This window comes from Rhinoderma darwinii, chromosome 6 (assembly GCF_050947455.1).
Source record: "Rhinoderma darwinii isolate aRhiDar2 chromosome 6, aRhiDar2.hap1, whole genome shotgun sequence".
Lineage (NCBI taxonomy): Eukaryota > Metazoa > Chordata > Amphibia > Anura > Rhinodermatidae > Rhinoderma > Rhinoderma darwinii.
In genome coordinates this window covers 13,046,212-13,071,218 of record NC_134692.1, presented here as the reverse complement: position 1 = coordinate 13,071,218, position 25,007 = coordinate 13,046,212, and the positions used below count along the sequence as shown (strand labels likewise).

General features: G+C 43.9%; 1 protein-coding gene across 2 annotated transcripts; it reads right to left on the bottom strand.

Moving 5' to 3' along the window:
• Window positions 1-1,982: 1,982 nt before the first annotated feature.
• On the bottom strand, window positions 1,983-24,943 carry ZFAND2B (zinc finger AN1-type containing 2B). 2 transcript variants are annotated; one of them, XM_075829177.1, is made up of 10 exons: window positions 24,901-24,943; window positions 20,896-20,986; window positions 19,545-19,639; window positions 19,323-19,454; window positions 17,650-17,801; window positions 17,141-17,239; window positions 12,640-12,697; window positions 10,329-10,405; window positions 9,759-9,834; window positions 1,983-6,899 (listed from the first exon to the last, which is right to left on the bottom strand). In XM_075829177.1, exons 2-10 carry the CDS (start codon window positions 20,948-20,950, stop codon window positions 6,852-6,854), a joined length of 792 nt encoding a protein of 263 aa, XP_075685292.1. In that variant the 5' UTR covers window positions 20,951-20,986; window positions 24,901-24,943; the 3' UTR covers window positions 1,983-6,851. The 2 variants fall into 2 exon arrangements, with proteins under 2 accessions (XP_075685292.1, XP_075685291.1); XM_075829176.1 differs by lacking the exon at window positions 24,901-24,943 and adding an exon at window positions 21,080-21,147.
• Window positions 24,944-25,007: the final 64 nt, after the last annotated feature.

Sequence of the window (25,007 nt, the reverse complement as noted above, 5' to 3'; positions counted from 1 at the left end):
AATACTGAATTACATGTAAAAAAAAATGTAACAGTTATTGGACCACATTGAGTCTTTCACTCGCACCGATCATACCATAGACACAGCTCCGGGAAGGTAGTGGTTTTTCTTGTGGAGATCCAACCGGTGTAGGGAATCATACAGGCTCTGGAAAGGTACAGGCTGTAAGACTACCTACAATAGCTGGATGAGATCCAGTATGTTCCCAAAGTTGTGTCTAAGGCATTTCACTCAGCCAACCAGTACCCTTCTCTGTACTGATGAGGAGCAAGAACTCCCAAACAGTGTTGTCTGCAGATGGGTGGCCCTGGTTTGACTGACATCCCTAGTTATGTTTCAAGGCTCTTTAATTGGTCGGACATTGACTTACAGGGTAGTCAGGAGGAAAGCTGAAAAAAAAAAACGGAAAACCTCATGGGTAATTGTTCTGTCATGATCTAGAATTTGGATCAAATTTCCAGAAAAATGCTGCACATCGATGATTCTATCCTCACAGCTGCCGGATACAGAGGCTAGAACATCTTTTTTAGAGCTTTTAGTTTTTGGAACCGTCACTTTCTCTAGCTCCCGGATCAGATCTGTAGTGATTAGTGGATAATGCTGCTTTATCTTCTCGTTTCCAAACTCTTCTACAAAGAGAGTTGCCGTTTTTTTCAGAGCATCAGATAAAAGTCGTAGTGCCCGATCTTTAGATTTCTTGGCCTGTTTTCTCTAATCTTCACTCAAAAAATCTTCTCTTAATTGGAAACGAAACAATGTTCTAGTCCTAAGTTCTATTTTGTGATTGCCGAAATAACCTTATGCACCTTCTTATGTTTGGTTACATAACGGGAGAAAATCATGGAAAAATATGTTTGTATATTTTTCACAATTATTTCACACTATTCCCATATCACACACTTATGACACATCCATAGTTGGCCACTTTATAGAGAAACATTAAAGGCAACAAAGGGTTAAGTTGTGATGTTTCAAGTACAATCATCTTGATGTCATATCTCCGTTGTGCAAATAAAGACCTCCGGACGCCCTGTGATGTGTAAACAATGGACGGCGGTGGTCTCCGCTTCCATATGACGTAAGATGGCAGTGGTCATGTGATTCATCCACCGTATGCCATCCTCGGCTGCCCCCACAATTGCGTAGACGCTGAACAGCAGCTGAAGGCACTCAGCATCTTCTGTATCGGCGCATGCGCTAGACGTGTACGGCTGACGTTCAGCACCTGCTCAGAAGTGGTGGCAGTCCGTGACCACTGAGGAAGCAGTCATGTGATTTATCCATGTGACCGCTGCCATCTTACATCCCAGGGCCGCAGAGACCGCCGCCATCCATTGTTTACACAGCACAAACACGGGCATTTGTGGGACTTTATTTGCACAGCAGCGGTATGATAATCAAGATAATTGTAGTTGTAACATCACAACTAAAGTTTTTCTATAAAGTGGCGAACCCCATTAAGAGCCCAGGCATTTGTGCTGCAGATCTCTCCTTTCTAATTCACTTACAGAAAGCGGTTATCATTGGCTGCCATATACAGATACAGTGGAGCTGCAGCCCGGTCACCGGTCACCGTTTCTACAAGCCTGCTAACTCCTCCTCCTTTTCTTTCACACCATCTGCTTGAAGCATTACAGACAGCTTGTCACTCCTTGTTTGCGTAAGATATTGATTCATAGGCACACAAGGGTAGAGGTGTAAGAATATTCCAGAAAAGGCGGCGGGTGCGTTCAAGAAAACCCAATGTAAGCTGAGCTTTCTCCATACGTAACACTTCCTATGGACTAAAGACACTCCAGCTTTTGTTTTTTTGTAAACTATACTTACCCCACCTTGCAAATGAGACTCCATAACTGCCCCATCTGAAGGGCCACATATCGCACCTCAGACAACTTCTCTCATCTGCTGGACGCCATCACGTCCACTTAATTCAATATCAATGAACCGTAACAAAAAAGACGCAGAGATTTACATGAACCTACATTCATTATTTATTTGGTTTATAAATTAAAATAATAACTGGAAGAGCCGCCTTCTGTGCCAGAAAGTGTCCCCCCCCCCCCCCAAACATTACAAATTGTCACAGTATCAATAAAACTCGGCACTTACAGAACCTGAGGAAAAGAGACTTCAGGTGACCTACGTTGTGGTCTCTCAGTGTAATATTCAGAGTACAAAATGTCCAGATTAAAAATAAAACTTCTATCCTATATTCTGTGTCGTGCCTCTGATGCTTCCCAGAGGTTCTACACGTTTTTATAAAAATCTAATTAATAGTGCAGGATGAGATGGAGAATAACATGGTGGCTGCCGACAAGCCGCTTATCTCCTCCTCTGCCGGCAGCTGAGTGACCGTCCCACGTTGCGTTGAACAGCCAATTCATAGGAGACATTTCGGTTGCTATGGAATACACTAGCTAACAATTGCAGTCGTGGTTGTCAGGCAGCTTGTCCCTAGCAACCAGTCCTCTCAAATTGCTCACGTCTTCAGCTCGGGGCCCAGCTGGTACTGAAAAGAGGGCAGAGAAAGAGTAAGGCCCAGTTCACAATGAGTTTTTTGGCGCCGATTTTAATGCGGAAACTGCGTCGGGATCAGCGCCTTAAACCAGTCGAAACTGGCGCTTTTAGCCGCTCACAGGGGGGAAAAAAGCAGCATGCTCTTGCTTGCCGCGGTTCTGCCTCTGACCTCCCATTAAAATCAATAGAAGGCAGAGAAAGTATTTTTCGCTGTGTTTTTTCCCCTCGGTGCTCAATGGCCACGGCCACAAAAACGCTGCAAAAACGGTGGCAAGAAAGTGCAGGTAGGTCAAGATACTCCGTGTGAACTAGGCCTAAAGACGTTTGGTACTTAGACTACACTTCATCTTTCATAGCTCTATTAATCAGATTTTTGTAAAAAATTTATTTTGGTGAAAACCCTATTTCGGTTGCTATAGACATAAGCAGGTGGCTGACCTCTGTTATGTACAGTATCCAGTCAGAAGAAATAAAATAAAACCAATATCACCACAAAAAAAAAAATGGTGGACCCCCTAGAACGTTGCCCAGTTCTGCCAATATGGGGGGGACACTCATCTAATGTCTGTGAGCGGCTGTACATTAAAGGCCACCAAAATTTTGAATGTAGAAACTCTCAGGTAATGTAGAAGTCATATTAAATGAAGGGATATATAACACACGTTCACCCAATATAATGGTTCACCCCATACGATCATTAATGTTTCTAGATAAAACCGTTGTAAAAAGACATAGAACTATATTATAGGCAGTAGAAGACAATGGGCCTCATTTACCAAAATGTCTAACGATAAAACTGGCCTTGTTGCCCATAGCGACCAATCACAGTGCAGCTTTCATTTTCCCAGAGCAGTTTATGAAATGAAAGCGGAGCTCTGATTGGTTGCTATGGGTAACAAGGCCTGTTTCTCTATTAGATAACTTTAATAAGATGTCCCTCCTGTGATATACAATTCAGATATAAAGTAATCAAAGCTTTAAATATGGACTTGATTAATATATAGTTACAGGTAGAGCAGTGCGAGTCTTACAGCAAATTAGTGATTACATTAGTACAGTCTATGATTAGTGCTTATGAAGGTGGGATCCAAACTGTGGCCCCTACTGAGACTACAATTCCCAGCATGCCGCCTTCTGTACAGTGTTTTAGTTTTGGCTGCCTAGCAACCGCTTAACTGCCTGCCTAAGTGACTACTATTTCAGTACATACGGCCACACAGGAAGTTTTTTGTGCTGTACATAGTAGTGCCTCCTTACGCTACACAGACCTGTTTGATGTCCCTCCCACTCAGACAAGACAATTACACACAAAATCACCCAACTTCAGAATATGGGCCAGAAAAGTGGAGGAAAAAGATTGTAAGTAATGTGCGATCCGTGTACTGAGAGGGAGACATAGTATAGAAAACAGAACTAGGCCTTACAGGGTTTGTCCGGGATTAGAATAACATGACTTTCTTTAAAAAAAAACAAAAACACAACAGCGCCACACCTTTACACGGGTCGTGTCTGGTATTGCAACTCAACGCCATCAATGACGCTGACCTGCAATACCACACATAACCTGTGGACAGGTGTGGCGCTGTTTTGCGTTCTGATCCAAGTTCAAAATTCACTGTATAGCCTGAAATAAATGATAAAATTCCATCAGCCTGAAGCACCCACTAGGGGGAGCATATCTTACTCCATACTGTCTAATCATAGGGCAACAATATAATTGGAGATCGGTTAAGGGTAAAATTGCATCCCACTGCCGGAGTTTTTCTTATGTTATGTTTTGCCATTATATTTGCATGAATTAAAGCGTAGTTTCACCTGTAAATATAATTGTATCATTCACACTCGGATATAATGATGTCTTATAGGCGTTCACACTCAAAGCTTGGACACATCTAGCAACTTAAATATCCCATAATGCAATGCCACCAATGCACCGTTTTGGTTTTTTTCCTATATAAAGCTACTGTACAGCGTCTGGTAATCACTACATCTCCCATCATGCAAAACACATAAACATGTTCTGTACAGACACTGAACCAGCAGGAGCTGCTGAGAGATGTGAAGTCAGAGCTAAAAAAAAAAATCAGAAGAAGTCGCCAAATTAGTACAAAGAAAACGTTAAGTCTTTGCAATTTCTCAACATTATATGTAGGTCACATCTAGATGAAAGTGACACAATGTTCAAAGGGGAACAGAACCAAATAAAAGCCCCCCCGAAGGGACCGGTATGTGAAAGTGGTTTTACAATCAGCTGGACATTGGAATAAACTTTACTACACGTGTCACCTCCGTATTTCATGGCATCATCCAGTTTTAAGCAAATAAATCATTGTGCAATAAAAGTCCTGCAACTTTCTAATATGATTGCCGTTTTAAAAGTCGTAAAGATCTCTGCTTGCTGTCAGTAAGGGTTTATTCACACGTCACGGTCATGTTATGATTTTTGCAGCGGTAAAAAAACACAACAGGTGAATATACCCTAAAATGAACTATGTCCTGACTTATACCTACACAGCTAGTTTGTTACAATGTATCAGTTTAGGTAAGCGTATCAGATTGGAGTCCACGACAGGAAAGAGAATTGTGCTGCTGTATTGTGCTCAGAGGATTGTCTAGTCTGGATACATTGTAACAAACTGGAGCTGTGTAAGCAGAACTATGCCAGGATGGGAGCCCATACTATGAATGTAAACACATTTCCATTCACTGATAGCAAGCCAAGATCTTTGAAATAGTGAGGAATTAAAACACAACGTATATTAGAAAGTTGTTTAAGCAATTACTATTTATTTATAGAAGACTGGACAACCCCTTTAATTTTACCCCTCCCCCATCTTGTCTGCAATATAAGATATAAAGCATCTAAGGTCTTTCTGAAAATCTAAGCACCAGGTAGATTTCTTCTACACGCAGCAGAAACCAGGTAATCTGTTCAACTACAGCTCCCAGGATCACCTGTCAATGTGCGGCATGTTGAGACTTGTAGTTATCAGGCTGCAGCAGCAAACATCTATCTATAATAAGCATCTGACTAGCGTTTTCTTAAAGGAGCGCACTATGAGCAAAACCGATACACCGGATTCTGCTTCGTGCAGGGCCGGAGGGGGCGGAGCATGACACAGGAATTCAAAGAAGACCAATGAGAATCCCTGTGTCATGCTCCACCCACCCTGGGCTCTATACTAGGCAGAGCAGTGTATCAGTTTTGCTTGGAGTGTTCCTTTAAACACCAGGAATGGAAAAATGTAAGGCCTCATGCACACGACCGTGCTCACAGTACAATACTGCACGGACGGGCAGCGGAGTATCACCTGCATGTGCGGACCGTGCTCACAGTAGTAAGTATAGGAGCACGGTCCGTAAATGTGAAGAATAGGACATCCGATTTTTTGCCAGTCATTTCTACGGCCCAGACGCACACCCGTAAATATACCGGAAGGTGTCCGTGGCCGATATAAACGGATCCGTAATTTTGGATAAAAATGATGGTCGTGTGCATGAGGCCTTAGTGTGAGCAAGACAAACAGAATTAAAAGGCAGGTCTATAAATATATATATATAATCTTTGGAGTTAAAGAAACTGAACTGAAAGTTTAAAGACCTCCTGCAATGCAAAAGGTAAAATCTGCTGCAAACGCTAAATGCAACGTGTGCGGGATTTGATACATCTGCAGTGGAAAAGTTACGTTGCATCTAAACTTGCCCTACGTGTCCCATCATGCCTCAGGATGAAGCACCAATCTCATCTTCTCTTTACCCAGGGAGGAGCTTTCACCTGTGCTCATTGTTGCCCCCTGTTGGGAGTTATGAGAACTAGTGCAAAGGAAAAGTCAAGGACTTGCCCACGTCAGCCAATCAGACTGCAGCTTTCATTCATGTAAGGCCTTTCTTTATTGGTTGCTAAGTCTTTAACTTTTCCATGGCATTCGTTTTGTTAAGTACTATAATAAAAACTGAACCGGCAGTAAAATATTCCACATCTATACTGATATTTCCAACATCGTGGTTACAATTCACAGGCCAAATACCTTTAAATAGATTGTCACCCAAACAGGAGTGTGCAGCTAATGACGAACCTGAGGCGACAAAACGAGGGCGGCATTTGGCCTGCCGGGCAGAGTGTCCCATGTAGTCCTCAATAATCTTGTGTCCACATGTGAAGGTCAAAAATCCACTTAAAGTGATGCCTAAAGCAAAGAAATCGAAGCATGCAAGACCCGGCCCATCCCTGCCGTCCTGGAGAGGCGCTGATGGCGCTGACGCTTTGATTGGGTCACGATTCTTCTCGTAGTCCATGTATCTGTGCGAAGTCGTGGTGGGTGGTCCGCGTGGCTCTAGCACATATTGCAGGTGTTCTGTTTGGCGTTGCGAGTCCCCTGTCCCTGAATTCAGATATTACAGGTTTATTCAGAACAAGGAAACGGAGTGTAATAAGTCCGAGCACATATCAATATGTAACACACAAGGTACAATAGGCCAACACGCCATAGCACCACTTCTATATCATCCACTTACCTGCGTGCGCTACGAGGCATGTAAAATCCTAAGTGTGTCGGTCACAGGGTGAAGAAAAACATATTAGGAATTTTTTTTTCTTTACGGAGAAGCGTTGGTCTATCGGTACCTTGTACATTGTGAAGCTTTAAATTATATACACCTTATATTAAATTTGAGCAAGCCATTGCGATGATGTATGCGGCAGACATGATGGTTAAAAGGACACTACCACTATTTTTTAAGAATTAAAGGAGTTCTGCACTTTGGACAATGCCGTTCGGTTAAAAGAACCCCTAAAAAACAAGCTAATCACAGAGAGTCCCGCTGCTGGGACTGTCAGCGATCAGTTGTAATCTGCAGAGGAACCTGACAGCAAGTGTTCAATTCCCCTACAGCGCCACCACAGGGGAAATGAATCATTACACTGTTCACATTGAAATCAATAGGTTGTTTATGCAGGACAGAACAGGTCCTCCAAAATGAGAGACGCTCTTTGTAGCCTCTCTCCACTCCGGTTAATTGTAGGTTATAAATTTGGGACCCCCCCCCCATTTTATGAATTCCGAATTCCATAAAAGGGTATTTGAAAATGTTTTTTTCTTATCCAGACATCACCTTCGAGTTTTTCATTCATTTTATACGGATGTATTTTACATTATTTTGTGATTATTCTCTTCACAGCATTAAGCCATGTTCACACATTCAGGATTGTGTCAGGATTTAGGCGTGGATTCTGTTGGCAATGCATGTGACTGGGGAATTTTAAAATCTGCTCATTATTGCCGCAGAGTTCACACTAAAAAGCCGCGGATAAGCGCCACTGAATTACAGCGGGGTTAACCTGTGTGCGGATCCGATGGCCAATCTGCGGCCAAAAATCCAGGCACCAGCTGCAAATTTCTGCCATGGATTTGCCATAGATGTGTGAACACGGCCTAAGGGCCCATTCACACGAGCGCGAATCTCACCCGTGTGCTGTGGGTTGAAACAACGCACAGCAACACGGACCCATTGATTTCACTGGGGCCACTCACACATGCGTGAGTTTCACACAGCGAGTGTCCGTTGCGTGAAACTCACTGCGTGTTCTATATTGGTGTGTTTTCACATTGAAATCAGCGGGTGCATGAAAAACACGGACAGCACATGGATGCACATCCGTGTGCTGTCCGTGTTTTACGCATCAATTAAAAAATTTTTTTTTAAAAAAAGAAGTGTTTGCAAGTGCTTGAAAAACACGTGCTACGCGCAAAGCACGCTGATGCAAAACGTAACGCACACGGACAGATTTACACGCGTAAAATCTGTCACGCCGTGGTAATGTAGCCATAAGGGTATGTGCACACCCACTAATTACGTCCGTAATTGACGGACGTATTTCGGCCGCAAGTACCGGACCGAACACAGTGCAAGGAGCCGGGCTCCTAGCATGATAGTTATGTACGATGCTAGGAGTCCCTGCCTCGCTGCCGGACAACTGTCCCGTACTGTAATCATGTTTTCAGTACAGGACAGCAGTTCCACGGAGAGGCAGGGACTCCTAGCATCGTACATGACTATGATGCTAGGAGCCCGGCTCCCTGCACTGTGTTCGGTCCACTACTTGCGGCCGAAATACGTCCGTCAATTACGGACGTAATTAGTGTGTGTGCACATACCCTTAGGGTATGTTCACACGCAGAGTCAAAAACGGCTGAAAATGACAGAGTGGTTTCCAGAGAAAACGGCGTCTGATTTCCAGCCGTTTTTAAAGCGGAAAATGTTTTTTCAAGCGTTTTTTTGGAACGGTTATTCTATTGACACAATGAAAAGCAGCTCCAAAATTGCTCAAGAAGTGACGTGCTCCTTTTTTTTACGGGGCATTTTCTTTACGTGACGTTTTTTTTAAAATGGCGGCGTAAATAAACGCCTCGTCTGAGCAGAACGCTGTTTTTCCCTTTGAATTCAATGGGCAGATGTTTGTAGGGCCTCAGCTGCCGTTTTTTCAGGCCTGAAAACACAGCGTGTGAACATACCCTTAGAGTGTGCCTGAAACTAATGATGGGCCGTGACATCGCCGACCCTCCGCAGATAACCCTGCATTTTCACTTCGCTCCGCTTTGCCGTGCCGTCTACGCTCTTCCCAGGCAGTAGAATAGATGTAAAAACTTTAATATTTGACATATAACTTAAACATGGATGGGCATGACGAAAATAAAATTAAAAAAAGCCAAAAATAGCTGTTTGTTTTTTTTCTTATTTTAATGATTTAGAGATCGATACTTTCTGATAATAGTGTCCCTTTAAATATCCCAGATTACGGATCTATTCAAACTGGAAAAATATCCCCTGGTATATACACTGAACATAAATATCCATAGGGCTCCAGTGACCCGATGTATGCCAAAAGTCTCCTTTTGGCATGCGTTGGCGAGGTCTGAATTTACACACCTTTATTTTTCTTGTATGAAATGTTGTAAGTCAACTATGTATTCAATGTAGAGACATCCAGTTAAAAAAACATTTTTACTGTGCAGTATGCGTTTGTGTTTTTTGCAATGGGGCCCTATGGGCAATTGCAGTGTGAATAGAGCCTGAATAGATAGTGGTTCATCACGTTAATATAAATTTCTCCGTAAGTATAAGAGGCAGGCGGGAATCCGGACTGAACAGCGGAACGCCCACTATGGTCTAGGGCCATGCAGATTATAGATCGGTCCATAAAATGCCGTCCGTAATTGTTAACCTGGCCGCTTTCTACTCACTGCCTGCTGCCGTCTGTATTCCTCCTCGCTGGCTGACAGCGCTTGGGCTAGAGCCAAATCCTCTTCTTCCTGAGTGCTGAGAGACAAGACGAGAGTCATCTAAAGGCGCTAATAGACAGAACGCCACATGCTACAGAACAATCCATGTCGAGCAAATCCCCGCAATCCGCACCTAATTCTATTCCATTAGCGCGCAGCTATGATCAGTGACTCCAGCCTAAAACACACCACCTGTCTCACCCGAGGCTCCTGCTTGTCCCCCATGATTTACACTGCAGGTCTGCTTATTCAGAACGGGTGCTGCGTATAAGCAGTTGAGAAGATTTCCTTACAGCAAGAACAGAACGATTATATATATAACAAGCAATTAAATCCCCCAGTAAGAAGAAAAATAAGATCATCAGGTAACCGCTGCACATAGACGGAGGGGAGGAGCATCACTAAGGGGAAGAGCCTTGAGTTGTTCATTGCAGGAAAGTGACCTCAAATGGATAAAAGGCGAACAGATCCATTAAAGGGGCAAATATTCCTAATTCTAACAATAATTCCCAGCATTATTAATTACTGTACCCCTGCTGTGGAGTTGCGTTCTGTGCGGATTCTGCAAGAGACATTTCCAATGCTCGCTGTAAAGCTTCTTCTTCTGTCTAGGAGAAGGAAATGAAGTTAAATACGGACCAAATACAGCACAAAAAGTGGTTAAGCCCAAATTGATTCTTTATTGATTAACGTGTTCCAATAGACATTCAGCATTACAAGACATAATAGGGGAGATTTATCAAAACAGGCGAAAAAATAAAAGGTAAAGTCATTGCCCTTGGCAACCAATCAGATGACACCTTTTTTTTTTTCTCAGAGGCCCTTTTAAAAAAATTAAAGCAGCAACCCGATTGGTAGCCATGAGCAACTACTCCACTTTTTCTTTGCACCAGATAGTGACTGCCCCAGCACCACATCCACCTGTATATAGTTTTATAATAAGAGCAGCGAACAGCACGGTTACACCAATACTATTTTTAGTAAAGGCCTGAGAAAGAAGAGAGACTCCCGTCATCTATATACCGTGACAGCGTAGGGTCTTATCTGAACAAAGAGGCCAAAACGGAGCAGAGAAGGATCACACATGTACGGCGGATGTGCGTCACAGGCTCAGGAGCTGAACTCGCTCCATAAGCGGAGGGTGGCGGCTGTTTTATACAGCTGACACCCGTCTGTAACGGCCGGGAATCAGAGATGCAAGGGCACCAGCCACCGCCACACCGGCGCAACATAAACCATTTAGAGCATTTTCCCAATATACTATATACAATGCCCTTCTTTATTAAAGAAACCATAAAGCAGAGAGAAAAGGCGGCGGCGCTCCTCTAAGGTGATATTACTTTAGGCAGAGACATCAACGTTTGCATGAAACAAACAGATGATATATAAGTTAAACCCACCCATTGGAGTGGTGCACAACTCTACTGTAAGGTGTATGATAAAAATATGTGGGGACGAGCGATCGCAGTAACGTTCACCCGTCCCCATACATTACTGATCACAGCTCCTTGTGAAAGCAGCAAACGAGCGCCCATCCACGAGAGCGGTCCTGTTGATCAGCGCTCGCGGTTACGGCCCATATTGGCCAGTGTAAAAGGACGCTTACTGCGGATACTGTTTTTCCATACCGTCTGGACTTCTTATGTAAGGGTCCAGTTTGGACCTGAAATGTGTTGCTCTATTAATAAGTCGAACTTTACTTTAATCCCTTCATGACCGCCAATACGTGTTTTCACGGCAGCAATTAAGATTACTCATGCCACAGAACAGGGAAAAGGCGGTGCTGTGACATAACCCGTAATCGTAAATTTAAGGGTTTTTTCCATTACCACCCCCCCCCCCCCAAAAAAGTTAATCAATAAAGTATATTTACTCCAAAAACGGTGCCATTCAAAAATACATCTTGTCCTGCAAAAAACAAGTCTTTATACAGCAATGTCGGTGGAAAAAGAAAAAAAGATATAGCTCTTTGAACTTCGAGTTGGAGAAACAAAAAAAATTGTTTTGTCATAGGCCACTAAGGGGTTAAACAAGCGCCCACGAGCCAGACGCCGAGACCAGAACACTGCGACCTTTTTAAACTTTCATTTCTCAATTACTTTCCTTTTAAGGCTATGTTCACACGGAGTATTTTGCAGGAGGAATATCTGCCTCAAAATTCCGTTTGGAACTTTGAGGCAGATATTCCTCTCCCTGCACGCCGATTTTCGCGCCGTTTTTCGCCCGCGGCCATTGAGCGCCGCGGGCATAAAACAGCGAGAAATACGCTTTCTCCTGCCTCCCATTGAAGTCAATGGGAGGTCAGAGGCAGAAGCGCCCGAAGATAGGGCATGTCGCTTCTTTTTCCCGCGAGGCAGTTTTACTGCTCGCGGGAAAAATACGCCGACGCCTCCCATTGAAATCAATGGGAGGCGTTCTCGGGCCGTTTTTGCCGAGTTTTGCGACCCGGTTTCCGCGTCAAAAAACTCGGCAAAATACCCCGTGTGAACATAGCCTTAAAGAGCTCTGCTCCTACTTTCCCCCACACACATCACTGTAAAAATCTCATCTGTTGCTGCCACTAGAGGGCGATATGTATACTGTTATCTATGCCTCCTAGTGACTTGAATAGGAGCTGTCTACAGATCGCCCTCTAGTGGTGGCAAAAGGAAGCTAATATTTTTACAGGTGTGTTTGTGTGTATGGAGGAAACAGAGGAAAGGTGCTCTGCTCTAAAGTATTGGAATACCGTAGCCTTACCAAGTATATTTATGCTGCTGGATTCTGGTTGGTGCACTATATAGTCATCAGAAAAAAGGTTTAGACTAAACGTTACGAGGTTTGGGCCGCACTGAATACTTACTAATCCGTTCTGTAGAGCGGCGGCTGCAGCAGGGGGCTGCGCACTGGGAACACTTGCTCTGAAAAATACAGAATATCAGCAAGTTAATGCAAAGATGGATCTCCCAATGCAACAAGCGGAATTTATAAATCAGAAGCGAAGATGGGGGGTTTCCTATGAAATCTCTTATTGTATATGGACAGGATTGTATCCAGTCTAGACAATGCTCTGTGAGCTAAACAGCCTGGACTCCAGACTGATACATTGTAGCAAACTGCCAGAGACCTGAGCTGCTGCTGATGTGCAGAGCATTGTCTAGACTGGATACAATTGTAACCACTTCTGCTGTGGCGCTGTCCGTAGCGGATTGGACAGTGTCACCGTGATATTACACACCCCCTTGCCAATTACACGCCCCGTTGACTGTTCAGGGGATTATTTAAATATCGGGCGCCAAATAGAATGGAAGTGCCCCAGGGTTTGTGCAGCCCCCCCCCCCCCCATTACATGCTGCACATCTATGGGGAGGTGAAAGGTTTATAATGTAATGGGAAACTGAATAAAAAAAAATCTTTACGGGCTGAAATGGGAAAAAACAGATTCCTTCATTGATTTTTGGTTTTCACCGTGCGGTAAATACGTCAACTGAACTTTATTCTGTGTCTCAATGCGGTTACCGTGATACCAAATTGATATAAGTTTCTTTATATTTTACAAAGAAAAAACTTATTTGTTAAAAAAATAAATAAATTGTTTTGTCTCCACATTCTGAGAGCCAGAACTTTTTAATTTTTCGTAGATTGAGCGGTGTGAGGGCTTATTTTTTGCGGGACGAGCTGTGGTTTTTATTCGTACCATTTTTTGGGACATACAACTTTTTGATCACTTTTTATAAAAAAATTTTTATGCGAGCTAAGGTGACCAAAAAACAGCGATTTTGGAGTTTTAATTTTCTGTTTTTTTTACGGCGTTCACCGTGCGAGTTAAATAGGGGTCTATTGCAATAGTTTGGACTTTATGGACGCAGAGATAGCAATTTTGTTTATTTTTTACATTACTTTAACCCCTTCCCGACCACCCCACATAGATTGACGGGCTGCAGAGCTGGTCCTTGTGCCTGCAGCCCGTTAATCTACGTGTGCTCCTAACAGAGCGGACAGGAGGTCCCTGCAGCCCGGCATCTCCCATTACAGCCTGCTACTAGTGACCGCCGCATTTAAGTTGTTATAGCAACATCGGCACACCACTACGTGATTGCGGGAGTCGATTGTTGCGGGGGAGGGCGATTGCTATGGCAACCGGAAGCCTAACAAAGGCTTCCAGTCTGCTATCTATTGAAGGCGATTACATCCTGCCAGAGGCAGGACCTAATATGCCTCCTGTCAGTGTGAAACTGACAGGTTTAATACCCTGCAATACTTAAAGAGGCTCTGTCACCAGATTTTGCAACCCCTATCTGCTATTGCAGCAGATCGGCGCTGCAATGTAGATAAGAGTAACGTTTTTATTTTTAAAAAACGAGCATTTTTGGCCAAGTTATGACCATTTTCGTATTTATGCAAATGAGGCTTGCAAAAGTACAAGTGGGCGTGTTGAAAAGTAAAAGTCCAAGTGGGCGTGTATTATGTGCGTACATCGGGGTGTGTTTACTACTTTTACTAGCTGGGCGTTGTGTATAGAAGTATCATCCACTTCTCTACACAACGCCCAGCTTCTGGCAGTGCAATTAGACCTTCAAGGTCCCTATTGGGACAAAAAAAAAAAAAAAAGTAAAAAAAAAATTTACAAAACTAAAATGTCAAAATAATAAAATTCCCTTATAAAGTCCTGTATTATTAGAAAAAAAAGAAATAAACTATGCATAATTGGTATCGCCACGTCCGTAACGGCCTGAACTATAAAAATATAACAATCTATCCCGCACGGTGACCGCCATAAAAAAAATATTAAAAATAAACTATACCGGAATAGCTATTTTTAGTCACTTCAGCTCCCAAATAATTGCATAAATAGGGATCAAAAAGTCGCATGTACCCAAAAATTGTACCGATAAAAACTACCGTTTGTTCCGCAGAAAACAAGCCCTCACACTACTTTCCTGATAGAAAAGTTGTGGCTCTTAGAATATGGCGACAAAATCAAAATATTTTTACAGAATAGAAGTTTTCACGGCCTAATTACACTAAATTCAGCAAAAACCCTATGGGATCAAAATGCTCACTATACCCCTAGACAAATTCTTTTTAGGGATATAGTTTCCAAAATGGGGTCACTTCTGGGGGGTGTCCACTGATTTGGTCCCTCAGGGGCTTTGCAAATGTGACATGACACCCGAAAACCAATCCAGCATACTTGAGCTCCAAAAGCCAAATAGCGCTCCTTCCATTCTAAGCCCCGCTGTGTGTCCAAACAGACGTTTATTACCACATATGGGGTATTTCCGTAATCAGGAGAAATTGCTTTACAAATCTTGGGGTGCTTTTTCTTCTTTATTCCTTGTAAAAATTCATACGTTTTATTGAAAAAAATGTAGATTTTCATTTTTACGGACGAATTCCACTAAATTCAGCAAAAAACATGTGGGGTTAAAATGCTCACTATACCCCTTGATGAATTCCTTGAGGGGTGTAGTTTGCCAAATGGTGTCTTTTTTGGGGGTGTTTCCACTGTTGTGGCTCCACAAGACCTCTTCAAACCTGACATGGTGCCTAAAATATATTCTAATAAAAAGGAGGCCCCAAAATCCACCAGGTGCTCCTTTGCTTCTGAGGCCGGTGCTTCAGTCCAGTAGCGCACTAGGGCCACATGTGGGATATTTATAAAAACTGCAGGACCTGGGCAATAAATATTGAGTTGCGTTTCTCTGGTAAAACCTTTTGAGTTACAGAAAAAAAATTGATTTTCCGACAAAAAAAAGAAATTTATAAATTTCACCTCTACTTTGCTTTAATTCCTGTGAAACACCTAAAGGGTTAAGAAACTTTCTAAATGCTGTATCGAATACTTTGAGGGGTGCAGTTTTTTTAAAATTGGGTGACTTATGGGGGTTTCTAATATATAAGGCCCTCAAAGCCACTTCAGAACTGAACTGGTCCCTATAAAAATAGGTTTTGGAAATTTTCTTGAAAATGTGAGAAATTGCTGCTAAATTTATAAGCCTCGTAACGTCCTAGAAAAATAAAAGGATGCTCAGAAAATGATGCCAATCTAAAGTAGACATATGGGGGATGTTAATTAGTAACGATTTTGTGTGGTATAACTGCCTGTCTTACAAGCAGATACATTTAAATTTAGAAAAATGCAAATTTTTGCAAATTTTCTCTAAAGTTTGGTGATTTTCACAAAATACTGAATTTATTGATCACATATTTCCACTACAATATGTCACGAGAAAACAATCTCAGAATCGCTTGGATAGGTAGTAAAAGCATTCCGGAGTTATTACCACATAAAGTGACGTCAGATTTGAAAAAATTGGCTGCGTCCCAAAAATTGGAAAAGGTTTTTTTTTGAACTTTTCATATTTTTTTTCACTACAAATAACTTTGTTAAACTTTTTTTTACACAGTTTATTAGCCCCCCCCCCCCCCCTAGGGGACTTGAGCCAGCGATCGTTAGATCGCTGGTACAATACGAATGTATTGCAGTGTTTTGTAATTTTTACCACAGGGCAGAGTGAAGGCAGACCCGGGGGCCTTCATTAGGCCCCTGGGCTGCCATGACAACCATCGGCACCCTGCGATCTAGTTGCGGGGCTGCCCCCCTCTTTCCAAAGCCTCAGATGTGCGGTCGCAATTGACCGCAGCATTTGAGGGGTTAAACAGTCAGGAACAGCGCAATCACTGTTCCTGGCCATTCGTCTCGGGTGTCAGCTGTAACACACAGCTGACACCCGCCGTGTATGAGGTGCGCTCAGTCCGTGAGAACGCTCCATACTCCAATTTAACGATTACCACGTACATGTACGTGATAATGCGTCAAGGGGTTAAAAAGAAGCACTCCGGCAATTAGTTTTTTTTACCCTCATACAAACATCTGAAAGTCATTGCGAAATGCTAATAAAACGTTATAAACTATTTGCCCGTCCGCCATTTTGGATCATTCTCCTGCATCAGCGTACACGGCGGATGAAGTCTAGTAAGCGTGCCAACGCCGCCTAATGCTGTGAGGCTGCTACTACAATTCCCATCATCCCTCTTTTCCGTGCTGGACTCTATAACTGTAGTTATGTCACATTGTAGTGCAGCAGAAGTACTGCACGTAGCGTGACCTCCGGCCTGACTATTTACCCGTGGACCTGGTTGGCGGTCAGAATGAAGTCATGTGATTGATTTCTCAGATTACAATTGGGCTGAAACAGGATGAACAAACCAGGAGAGGACGTGATCGCACACACAGATCATCTAATGTTGGCGGTAACTATTCATACAACAGAAAATTAAATTGCCGGAGTGCTTCTTTAAGACATAAAAAATAAAATGTAAACTGTAGCAGAATACATAAAAGAGTGCTGTCCCCGTACCGGCAGCGCTGAGGTTGTGGTGCCGCCTTGGCTACTGTGTGGCTAGAAGAAGCTGGGGCTTTGGACGAGGAGGCCTGAGATCGGAGCAATGCAGCGTGCCTGGAAAACAAAGTCGTTATTTTACTTTTAGGATATGACAACTGTCTAGTCAGTAAGGGTCCGACTGTGGAGACCCCCACCGATCAGGAGAACGGACATCCCATGTGTTGTTATGAAGCTGAGCCGGAGTGGGAGCAGACGACTGGCCATTCTGTATGGGAGAGAAGGAAAGACAAGCAACAAGCTTATTTTGCTTTTTCCGTCCCTCTCCATCGTTGCCTTTCTGCTCTCACTTAGGCCCAGGATTCACAGCAGCAATGAGGCACACCGGACCCCCGTCTACCAATCAGTGGGGTCAGACCTCACCGATCAAACATTCATGGCCTATCTTTTGGATATACCCCTTTAAGGGTGGACATATGGCTGCTTCCCTGTCATGTGACTGCACATTCACGCCAGTAAGGACTCACCCTGCCCAGGAGATGGGGGCGCTCTTGCCTTTGCATTCATGGTCAAGTGGATGTCTATGCTTGAGGCAGAAGTTTCCACGGCAGTCTTCACAGATGACTTTCATGAGCTCTTTCTGCCGACAGCCCGGCTTCCCACATTTATTAGTGAATATCTACATATAGACACAGAAAAGTATCGTCAGGAGTGTGATCACGAGGAAAGGAAGAACGGCAGGGTTACCCGCTATGATTTGCCAAGATCAACGTTGCAATCCCATTATTAAGGGGTTGTCTGAGAATCGTAAAACTGACATGCTTATTTGTCCAAAAACAGCGCCACTCTTGTCTATGGGTCATGTCTGGTATTGCAACTCAGCCCCACTCACTTCAATGGGGAGAGACAGGCCTGTCCTGATGTTGGTGGGAGGGAACCCACCGATCATAAAACATTAAAACCCCTTTAGGATAGGAACACACACACACACAGCATGTTCTGGGTGGATACACTGCATCAAACTTCGCAGCGTACACGGCAGGGAAAGACGTCAGAAAAATCGCACCACGGTGTGGTGCGTTTTTCCGCTGTGTAAAGCAGCGCCGGAAATTACAAAAAACTTTTATACTTACCCCCTCCCTCTTCTCTGTGCGTAGTCTGGCCTCCTAGGATGACGTTGCAGGCCATGTGACCGCTGCAGCCTGTGATTGGCTGCAGCGGTCACATGGGATAAAACGTCATCCCAGGAGGCCAGACTGGAGAAGCAGGGAACTCTGGGTAAGTATAACTTAAGGTTTTGTTTTTTTTTTCATTATTTGTGATTTTTGCGGCAGAATTACTGTGATTCCGCCACAAATGTCGCAATACACACCACTTTGTTGCAGGTTTAAGCACCCCAGTGAATTCAATAGAATTTCGTGACGTATACGTTAAACGGAAACCATAATCGACTATGGGTTACGGACGCCTGCAACAAATGCCTAATAATGGCATCTGTCCCCCATAGATTGTAATGGTATCCATTTAACTTATGTCATGAGAAGGGTCATGAGTAAAGATGAGCAAATGTTGCGAAACGCGCATGCCCCGATTATCCTGTCTGACTCTCTGATGTCTTCTAGGACTATACCCAATTTGGATACAGTCCAAGAACATATCAGAGAGACAGACAGGACAATCGGGGCACTTCCGATTTCATCCCGAATTTAAAAAAAATCAATACTTACCCTCCCTTGGTCTAATGTAGCGACGCGTTCCTGCCAGCCTCCTGAGATTACGTCCCGCAGCGGTCACATGGGACTAAACAACGTCATCTCAGAGGGCTGGCAGGGACACGTCGCTACAAAAGACCGGGGGAGGGTAAGTACAGATTTTTTTTTCATCTCCTCTTCTGCCGTTTTGCCGATTCGTGTACTGCGAACCCCAAAAGTTAGGGATTTCAGCAAATCTGAAACATTTGGGAAATTCAGACTGAATTCGATTAGTGCCGAATCAGTCCACTCATCTCTAGTCATGAGAGTTCATGACATATATACGCGTAACGTATCCTATGATAGTAAATGTTCGCAATCTGCCGGTCTACGTTTAATATTTGCGTCAGGAGTTTTCCCCCGGCGTGTATACCAAACGGAGGTCCAAAAATGTCATGTGAACAGAGGCATACATTTTCCCTTCCAGCAGTCACTTCTCCACCCCTCACCTTGCGCTTCTGCTGAGCCGGATCAGACTTGCAGTCACGATCAATGTGTTCCCCAACGACGACGTCCGGAGTCTGGCCCCTTTTAACCGGGATTGGGATGTTACAGAGGGGGCAAACTGGAACCTGCACATCCTGGGAAACAGCAAATGCCACAGTGTAACAGAAGACTGCCACGTAAGAGACATCCAATCATCTACAGAGCAGTTTATCACATGACGTTACCTTCTTGTAGGCGGAGCTGCAATGATGGAGGGCGTACGTCACGTGGTCTTTGCAGAATATTTGCGCACACGCATCACATTTGAGAGGTAGAAAATCTATGAGAGAAAAAGGGATATTGATAAGGTCCAAAAACAATTCCCATTATATATTGAAAAAGTTGTTCATTTTGTTTTTCCTGGTTCATGAATAGAATTCCGAAACTACAGTGAAGACTGACTCGTACACAGACAGAGCAGAATGAAACAGGGAGCAAATGGGGAAATAAATCTGAATAAGGCTTCATTCACATCTGCGTCAGGGTCCGTCGGAGCTTCCCGGCAGAACGAGACCCTGACTCACACAAAACGGGAAACCATAGGTTGCACCGCCATTGATTTCAATGGTGACGGATCCGGTGCAAATGGTTTCCGTTTGTCTCCGTTGTGTAAGGGTTCCTTCGCTTTGACAGAATGAATAGCGCAGTCGACTACGGTATTGATTCTGTAAAAACGACGGAACCCTTACACAACGGTGACAAACGGAAACCATTTCCACCGGATCCGTCACCATTGAAATCAATGGTGATGCAACCTATGGTTTCCGTTTTGTTTCAGTCAGGGTCTCCTCCTATCAGGAAGCTCCGACGGAACGTCACAATGGGATCCTGACGCAGATGTGAACGAAACCTAACGATGATATTTATTTCCATTCCAGGTCTGTGGAAAGCTGCGCGACAACCTTTATGAAATCTGCCATGGCTGCAGGTCACATTGGGGTTAATTATCAATGTATTTTTATCATATTCCGATGTAAAAACATAAAAAAAAATACGGGGTGTAGGCCAAAAGCCATATTTATTAAGACCCCACACCTCTTTTTTAGACTCATGCAATCATCAGAAAACATGGGCGCTTCTTCAGGGTCATGTGGAGTGCGACTCATTTACTAAACATCTCCACCACTTTTCTTATGGCCTTGTTCACACTGCGCTAAAAATAAACGGCGTGTAAACGTGTCGAAACCGCTAGCGCTTTTATCAAGTGCTTTTTAAAATACAGAAGTTTTTGACGCGTTTTGTGCACGTTTGACGCTTTTGTTGGAACGGAATTAGAACTCCCATGGACTATGGGAATTAGTCGCTTTTTCGTCGCGTTGTACGCGCCAAAGAATTGACCCGACGCTTTTTTTGCACGATGCGGTTTTTAAACACACACGTGTAAAAAAAAGCGTTGTACGCACTACCAAGCGTTTTCCCATTGATGTTGATGGAAGGCTTAGCACGCGTTTGTGACGCATTTTTCAGCGCGTCGAACACGTCAAAAATGCGTCTAATACACACCGTGTGAACAAGGCCTAAGGGAAGAGTTCTTACCCAGCTGCTTGCAAGTTGATTCTGAACAATGCTTCCCGAGGTCCGGAAACTCCATGGCGATAACTTCCAAGATCCTGGAAAAAGGAGCCGCCTGGAAAAACAAAGAGCCGAGAAGTTACAACCAGTGATAAAGAAGCGAGAACAGGAGAAAGCCGAGCGCGGGAGGATAAGGCTCTGTTCACACCTCGGCTTCAAATACGACGTATATTTCCGCAGCAGCGCTGAGCCGCATGAGGATTAGGTCCATTATCATTCAATACGTCTAATCCTCGGTGTTTCCATCTGAAATAAGCAGCATGTTACTTATTATGGCGGCAGATTATTTCCCGCCGCGCAGACAAGAATACAAACAAAATTTCACCTGCCACAGCTCGGTAATAGCAGCCGATCAGCGGGAGGATCAGTCACTGGACTTATTGAGAAGAGTAGTGCAGGGGAGCGGTATCATGAGAAGCTCTATGCCAACGCCATGGCGACACGGTACCCACTTGCGGCACATCGGGAAGATTTACTAAGCAATGTGCTATAAAAAAGTGCAGTACATGACGTGCGCCAAATTTATGTATTTTTATTACTTTTTGCGTCCGCCCTGACCATTTAAAAAAAGGTTTACAGGAGGAGGCGTGGCCAAAAAGACGTTAGAAAATGAGCCAAATTTATTACAGGCGTGCGCTGGTTTTAGGCGCAAAACATCGGTGTATAAGTGTCTGTCGTGAGGCGGCGTAATAATAAATGTATAACATCGGGCCAGCTGCATTTAAATTTACCAGGACGTGTGCTCCGTTTTAATAAATTTGGCGCATCCTGCTGGACATATTAGACACTTTTCTCTTCCTTACGTCACCTCTTATGTATTAGTGAAAAAAAACGCAGGGAGTTTTAGTGCAAAATCGTAGTCCAGTGAGAGGAAAAGGGAAACCGGTGGGAAATCTGCTAACCTTAAGGCCCTGTTCACACGGGGTATTTTGACGAGTTTTTTGGTGCGGAAACCGCTCCGCAAAACTCGGGAGGCGGGGGGGGGTTTTCTCCCGTGAGCGGTAAAACCGCCTCGCGGGAGAAAGAAGGGACATGCCCTATCTTCGCACGGTTACGCCTCTGACCTCTCATTGACATCAATGGGAGGCAGAGAAAACGTATTTCGCTGAGTTTTTTGCCCGTAGCACTCAATCACCGCAAGCGAAAAACCCGGCGAAAATCGCGGCAAATGACGTGCAGGAAGGTCAAAATCTGCCTCAAAATCCCAAACGGAATTTCCGCGAGGCGGTTTTACCACTCGCGGGGGAAAACCGCCCCCGCCTCCCATCGAAATCAATGGGATGCATTATCGGCCGGTTTTTGACGAGTTTTGCGGAGCGGTTTCCGCGCCAAAAAACTTGTCAAAACACACGTGTCTGATCTCATGCTGATTTTAGTGCAGATTCCACTCCAAAATCCGCATCATATCCGATGGTAAGGGTATGTGCACACACACTAATTACATCCGGAATTGACGGACGTATTTCGGCCGCAAGTACCGGACCGAACACAGTGCAGGGAGCCGGGCTCCTAGCATCATACTTATGTACGATGCTAGGAGTCCCTGCTACTCCGTGGAACTGCTGTCACATACTGAAAACATGATTACAGTACGGGACAGTTGTCCTGCAGAGAGGCAGGGATTCCTAGCGTCGTACATAAGTATGATGCTAGGAGCCCGGCTCCCTGCACTGTGTTCGGTCCGGGACTTGCGGCCGAAATACGTCCGTCAATTACGGACGTAATTAGTGTGTGTGCACATACCCTAACTCGTATCTCATGTGAATAGGGTTTCCACAACCCCCTTACATGCTGCAGAAAAATTAATTGTAGAATTTCGTCCGCACCACCGGGGAAAAAAAATAAAAATCTGCCGTACAAATCTAAATCCAGCCTGCAGTTTTTATACAGCGTATCTGACCCGTGGGAACCGGGCCTTAAAGGAATATATTTTTGTCGGTGCTCCACCCCTGGCAGATCTGGCGTCTCCACGGATCATCAATTGCGGTAAACGGGAAAAGACAAAATGAGGGGCACAGGGGCCAAATAGACCTGATCCAGTCAACAGCTACGCGTTTCGGCATCGTACTGGCACCTCCCTCAGGCTTGCGAAACAAGGTATAACGACACAAATAGCGCCGAGGTACAAAAAAAACCTTGTTTTAAATCTGTCATCGTTCAGGTCAGTTGGTCCATGTGAAAAAGCTATTGTTCTCCGTTATCACCCCTTCTAACCAGCGCGGTCTGCTTCATTCAGTCCCACCTCGGCTTCCACAGTTCACTCGGAGACGCCGCGATGTACTGATACTTTCCGATTTATTTATTCATTTATTATTACATATGAATTGTCTCCTTGTTTTAATATTTATTCCTTTTACTATTCATTGCAAAATAAACGTAGCGCTCCGCACTTGGCACGGCCCTGATAGGTCACCTCGATACCCAATGAATACATCTCTCATTATTATTTCCATATCCCATCTGATTTTTCCACATTATCCAAATTGAAATATTTTTATATCAGATCTTTTTTAGTTGTTTTTTGTTTATTCATTTTTACATATGAATTAAAATCGGCTTTTAGGTTTCAACAAATATCTATTTTATAAACCCATTATGTGAATTTAGATTAATTTACGACTGCGTAAAAAATACTTACCGGCACCTCTACAGAATGCGATGTTTTATTTGACAATTGGAGTGGGATTATTTCAGAGATTTTGCAATGCATATTACTCAATTAACTTGGCTAGATTTCGGTTTTTATTAATTCTTCACTTTATGCAGAGGGCGGCCCTCTTACTGTGATTTGTTCTGCCGCATTGCACCTCTGTATACTATTTATTTGCGTTGATATACCTTATATCTCAAATACAGAGGAAGGCGCCACTGAGAACCTTACCGATCGCTAGATCAGGGGTCCCGAGAATCCCCCCCGCAGTAAGGAGGATCTTGAATAGAGTGGCGGATGAGAATGCGCCTGCTGCTCCAGTCACTGTCTATGGGGCTGATGGAGATAGCGGAGCCCTGCACTCGGCCGTCTGTCAGTCCCATAGTCTTTGAATGGAGCGACACCGCGCATGCTCCACCGCCACTGTCCATTCTGGTACAACCCCTTTAACAGGATCTTGTCATTTTGGAGTATACCGCCAGCACCCCCTCATTTTCACTTTCTACATCACCTCTCGGCTGGAATACTTTACACCAATATTTTGCGCCCAAAAACCGGCACACATCATTAATACATTTTGCTGCATTTTAGAACCTCTCTCAGTCACTTCTTTTTCTTGACCATTTTTAAAAACTATCAAGAACGACACAAAAAGTATCTAAACACACAAACTTTTTTTAAATTCAATTTCTGCTAGAATCCTGACGCATTTTGCCTTGTCAAACTGTAAAATGCGTCTCACACATCCGGAAGCATTGCCACATCTCCTCCACATATTGCTGGGTATACACTTTGCAGTACCGCAGCCAAAACCCTGTGTTCCACCTGTAAAAAAAAACGCGCAGCTAAGAACCACATGGCAAAAGCGCAGCAATCCGTGGTAACTTGCATGCGATTTTGCTGCTCTGCCCAGCGCACATAGAAGACATTACAAATGTTTCAATTCACTGACAGCAAGCAGAGATCGGGAAAATAGTGAGAAATTGATACACAAAGTATATTGGAAAGTTACAGAACTTTTTATTGTACAATAATTAAGCTTTATTGACATAAAAACGGACAATCCCTTTAAGTGGTCTGTCTGCTGGCGGTAGACAAAATTTCACCATAACATTATACATAATACCTTTACCAGTGGTCATAAGGCCTCACCCTATAGATGATACTACAAGGTGCAGATTTCAACCACATAGCGTGTACCCCATATACAGAACGTATTTCCGGTGTATTATAATCTCACACCCGCGGCCCAGACCCCGCATAGTCATGTCCGCCTTGTAATACCCTAATATCACACGACTACACCCGCTGGCACTCACCAGAACCCAGCCTGCTGCTTCAGCCACCGGAAATAACGTCACTTCCCCTCCGTTACCCTGGAGACCACAAGCTTCCTCGTGGTACGGATTACCCATTGGCTACACCA

Coding starts and splice junctions, on each gene's coding strand:
- ZFAND2B (XM_075829176.1), bottom strand. CDS start 21,142: ATGGACCTAATCCTCATGCGGCTCAGCGCTGCTGCGGAAATATACGTC. Junction 20,987..21,079: donor ACGTCGTATTTGAAGCCGAG/GTGTGAACAGAG, acceptor TTGTTTTTCCAG/GCGGCTCCTTTTTCCAGGAT. Junction 12,698..17,140: donor CCACAACCTCAGCGCTGCCG/GTACGGGGACAG, acceptor TGTATTTTTCAG/AGCAAGTGTTCCCAGTGCGC.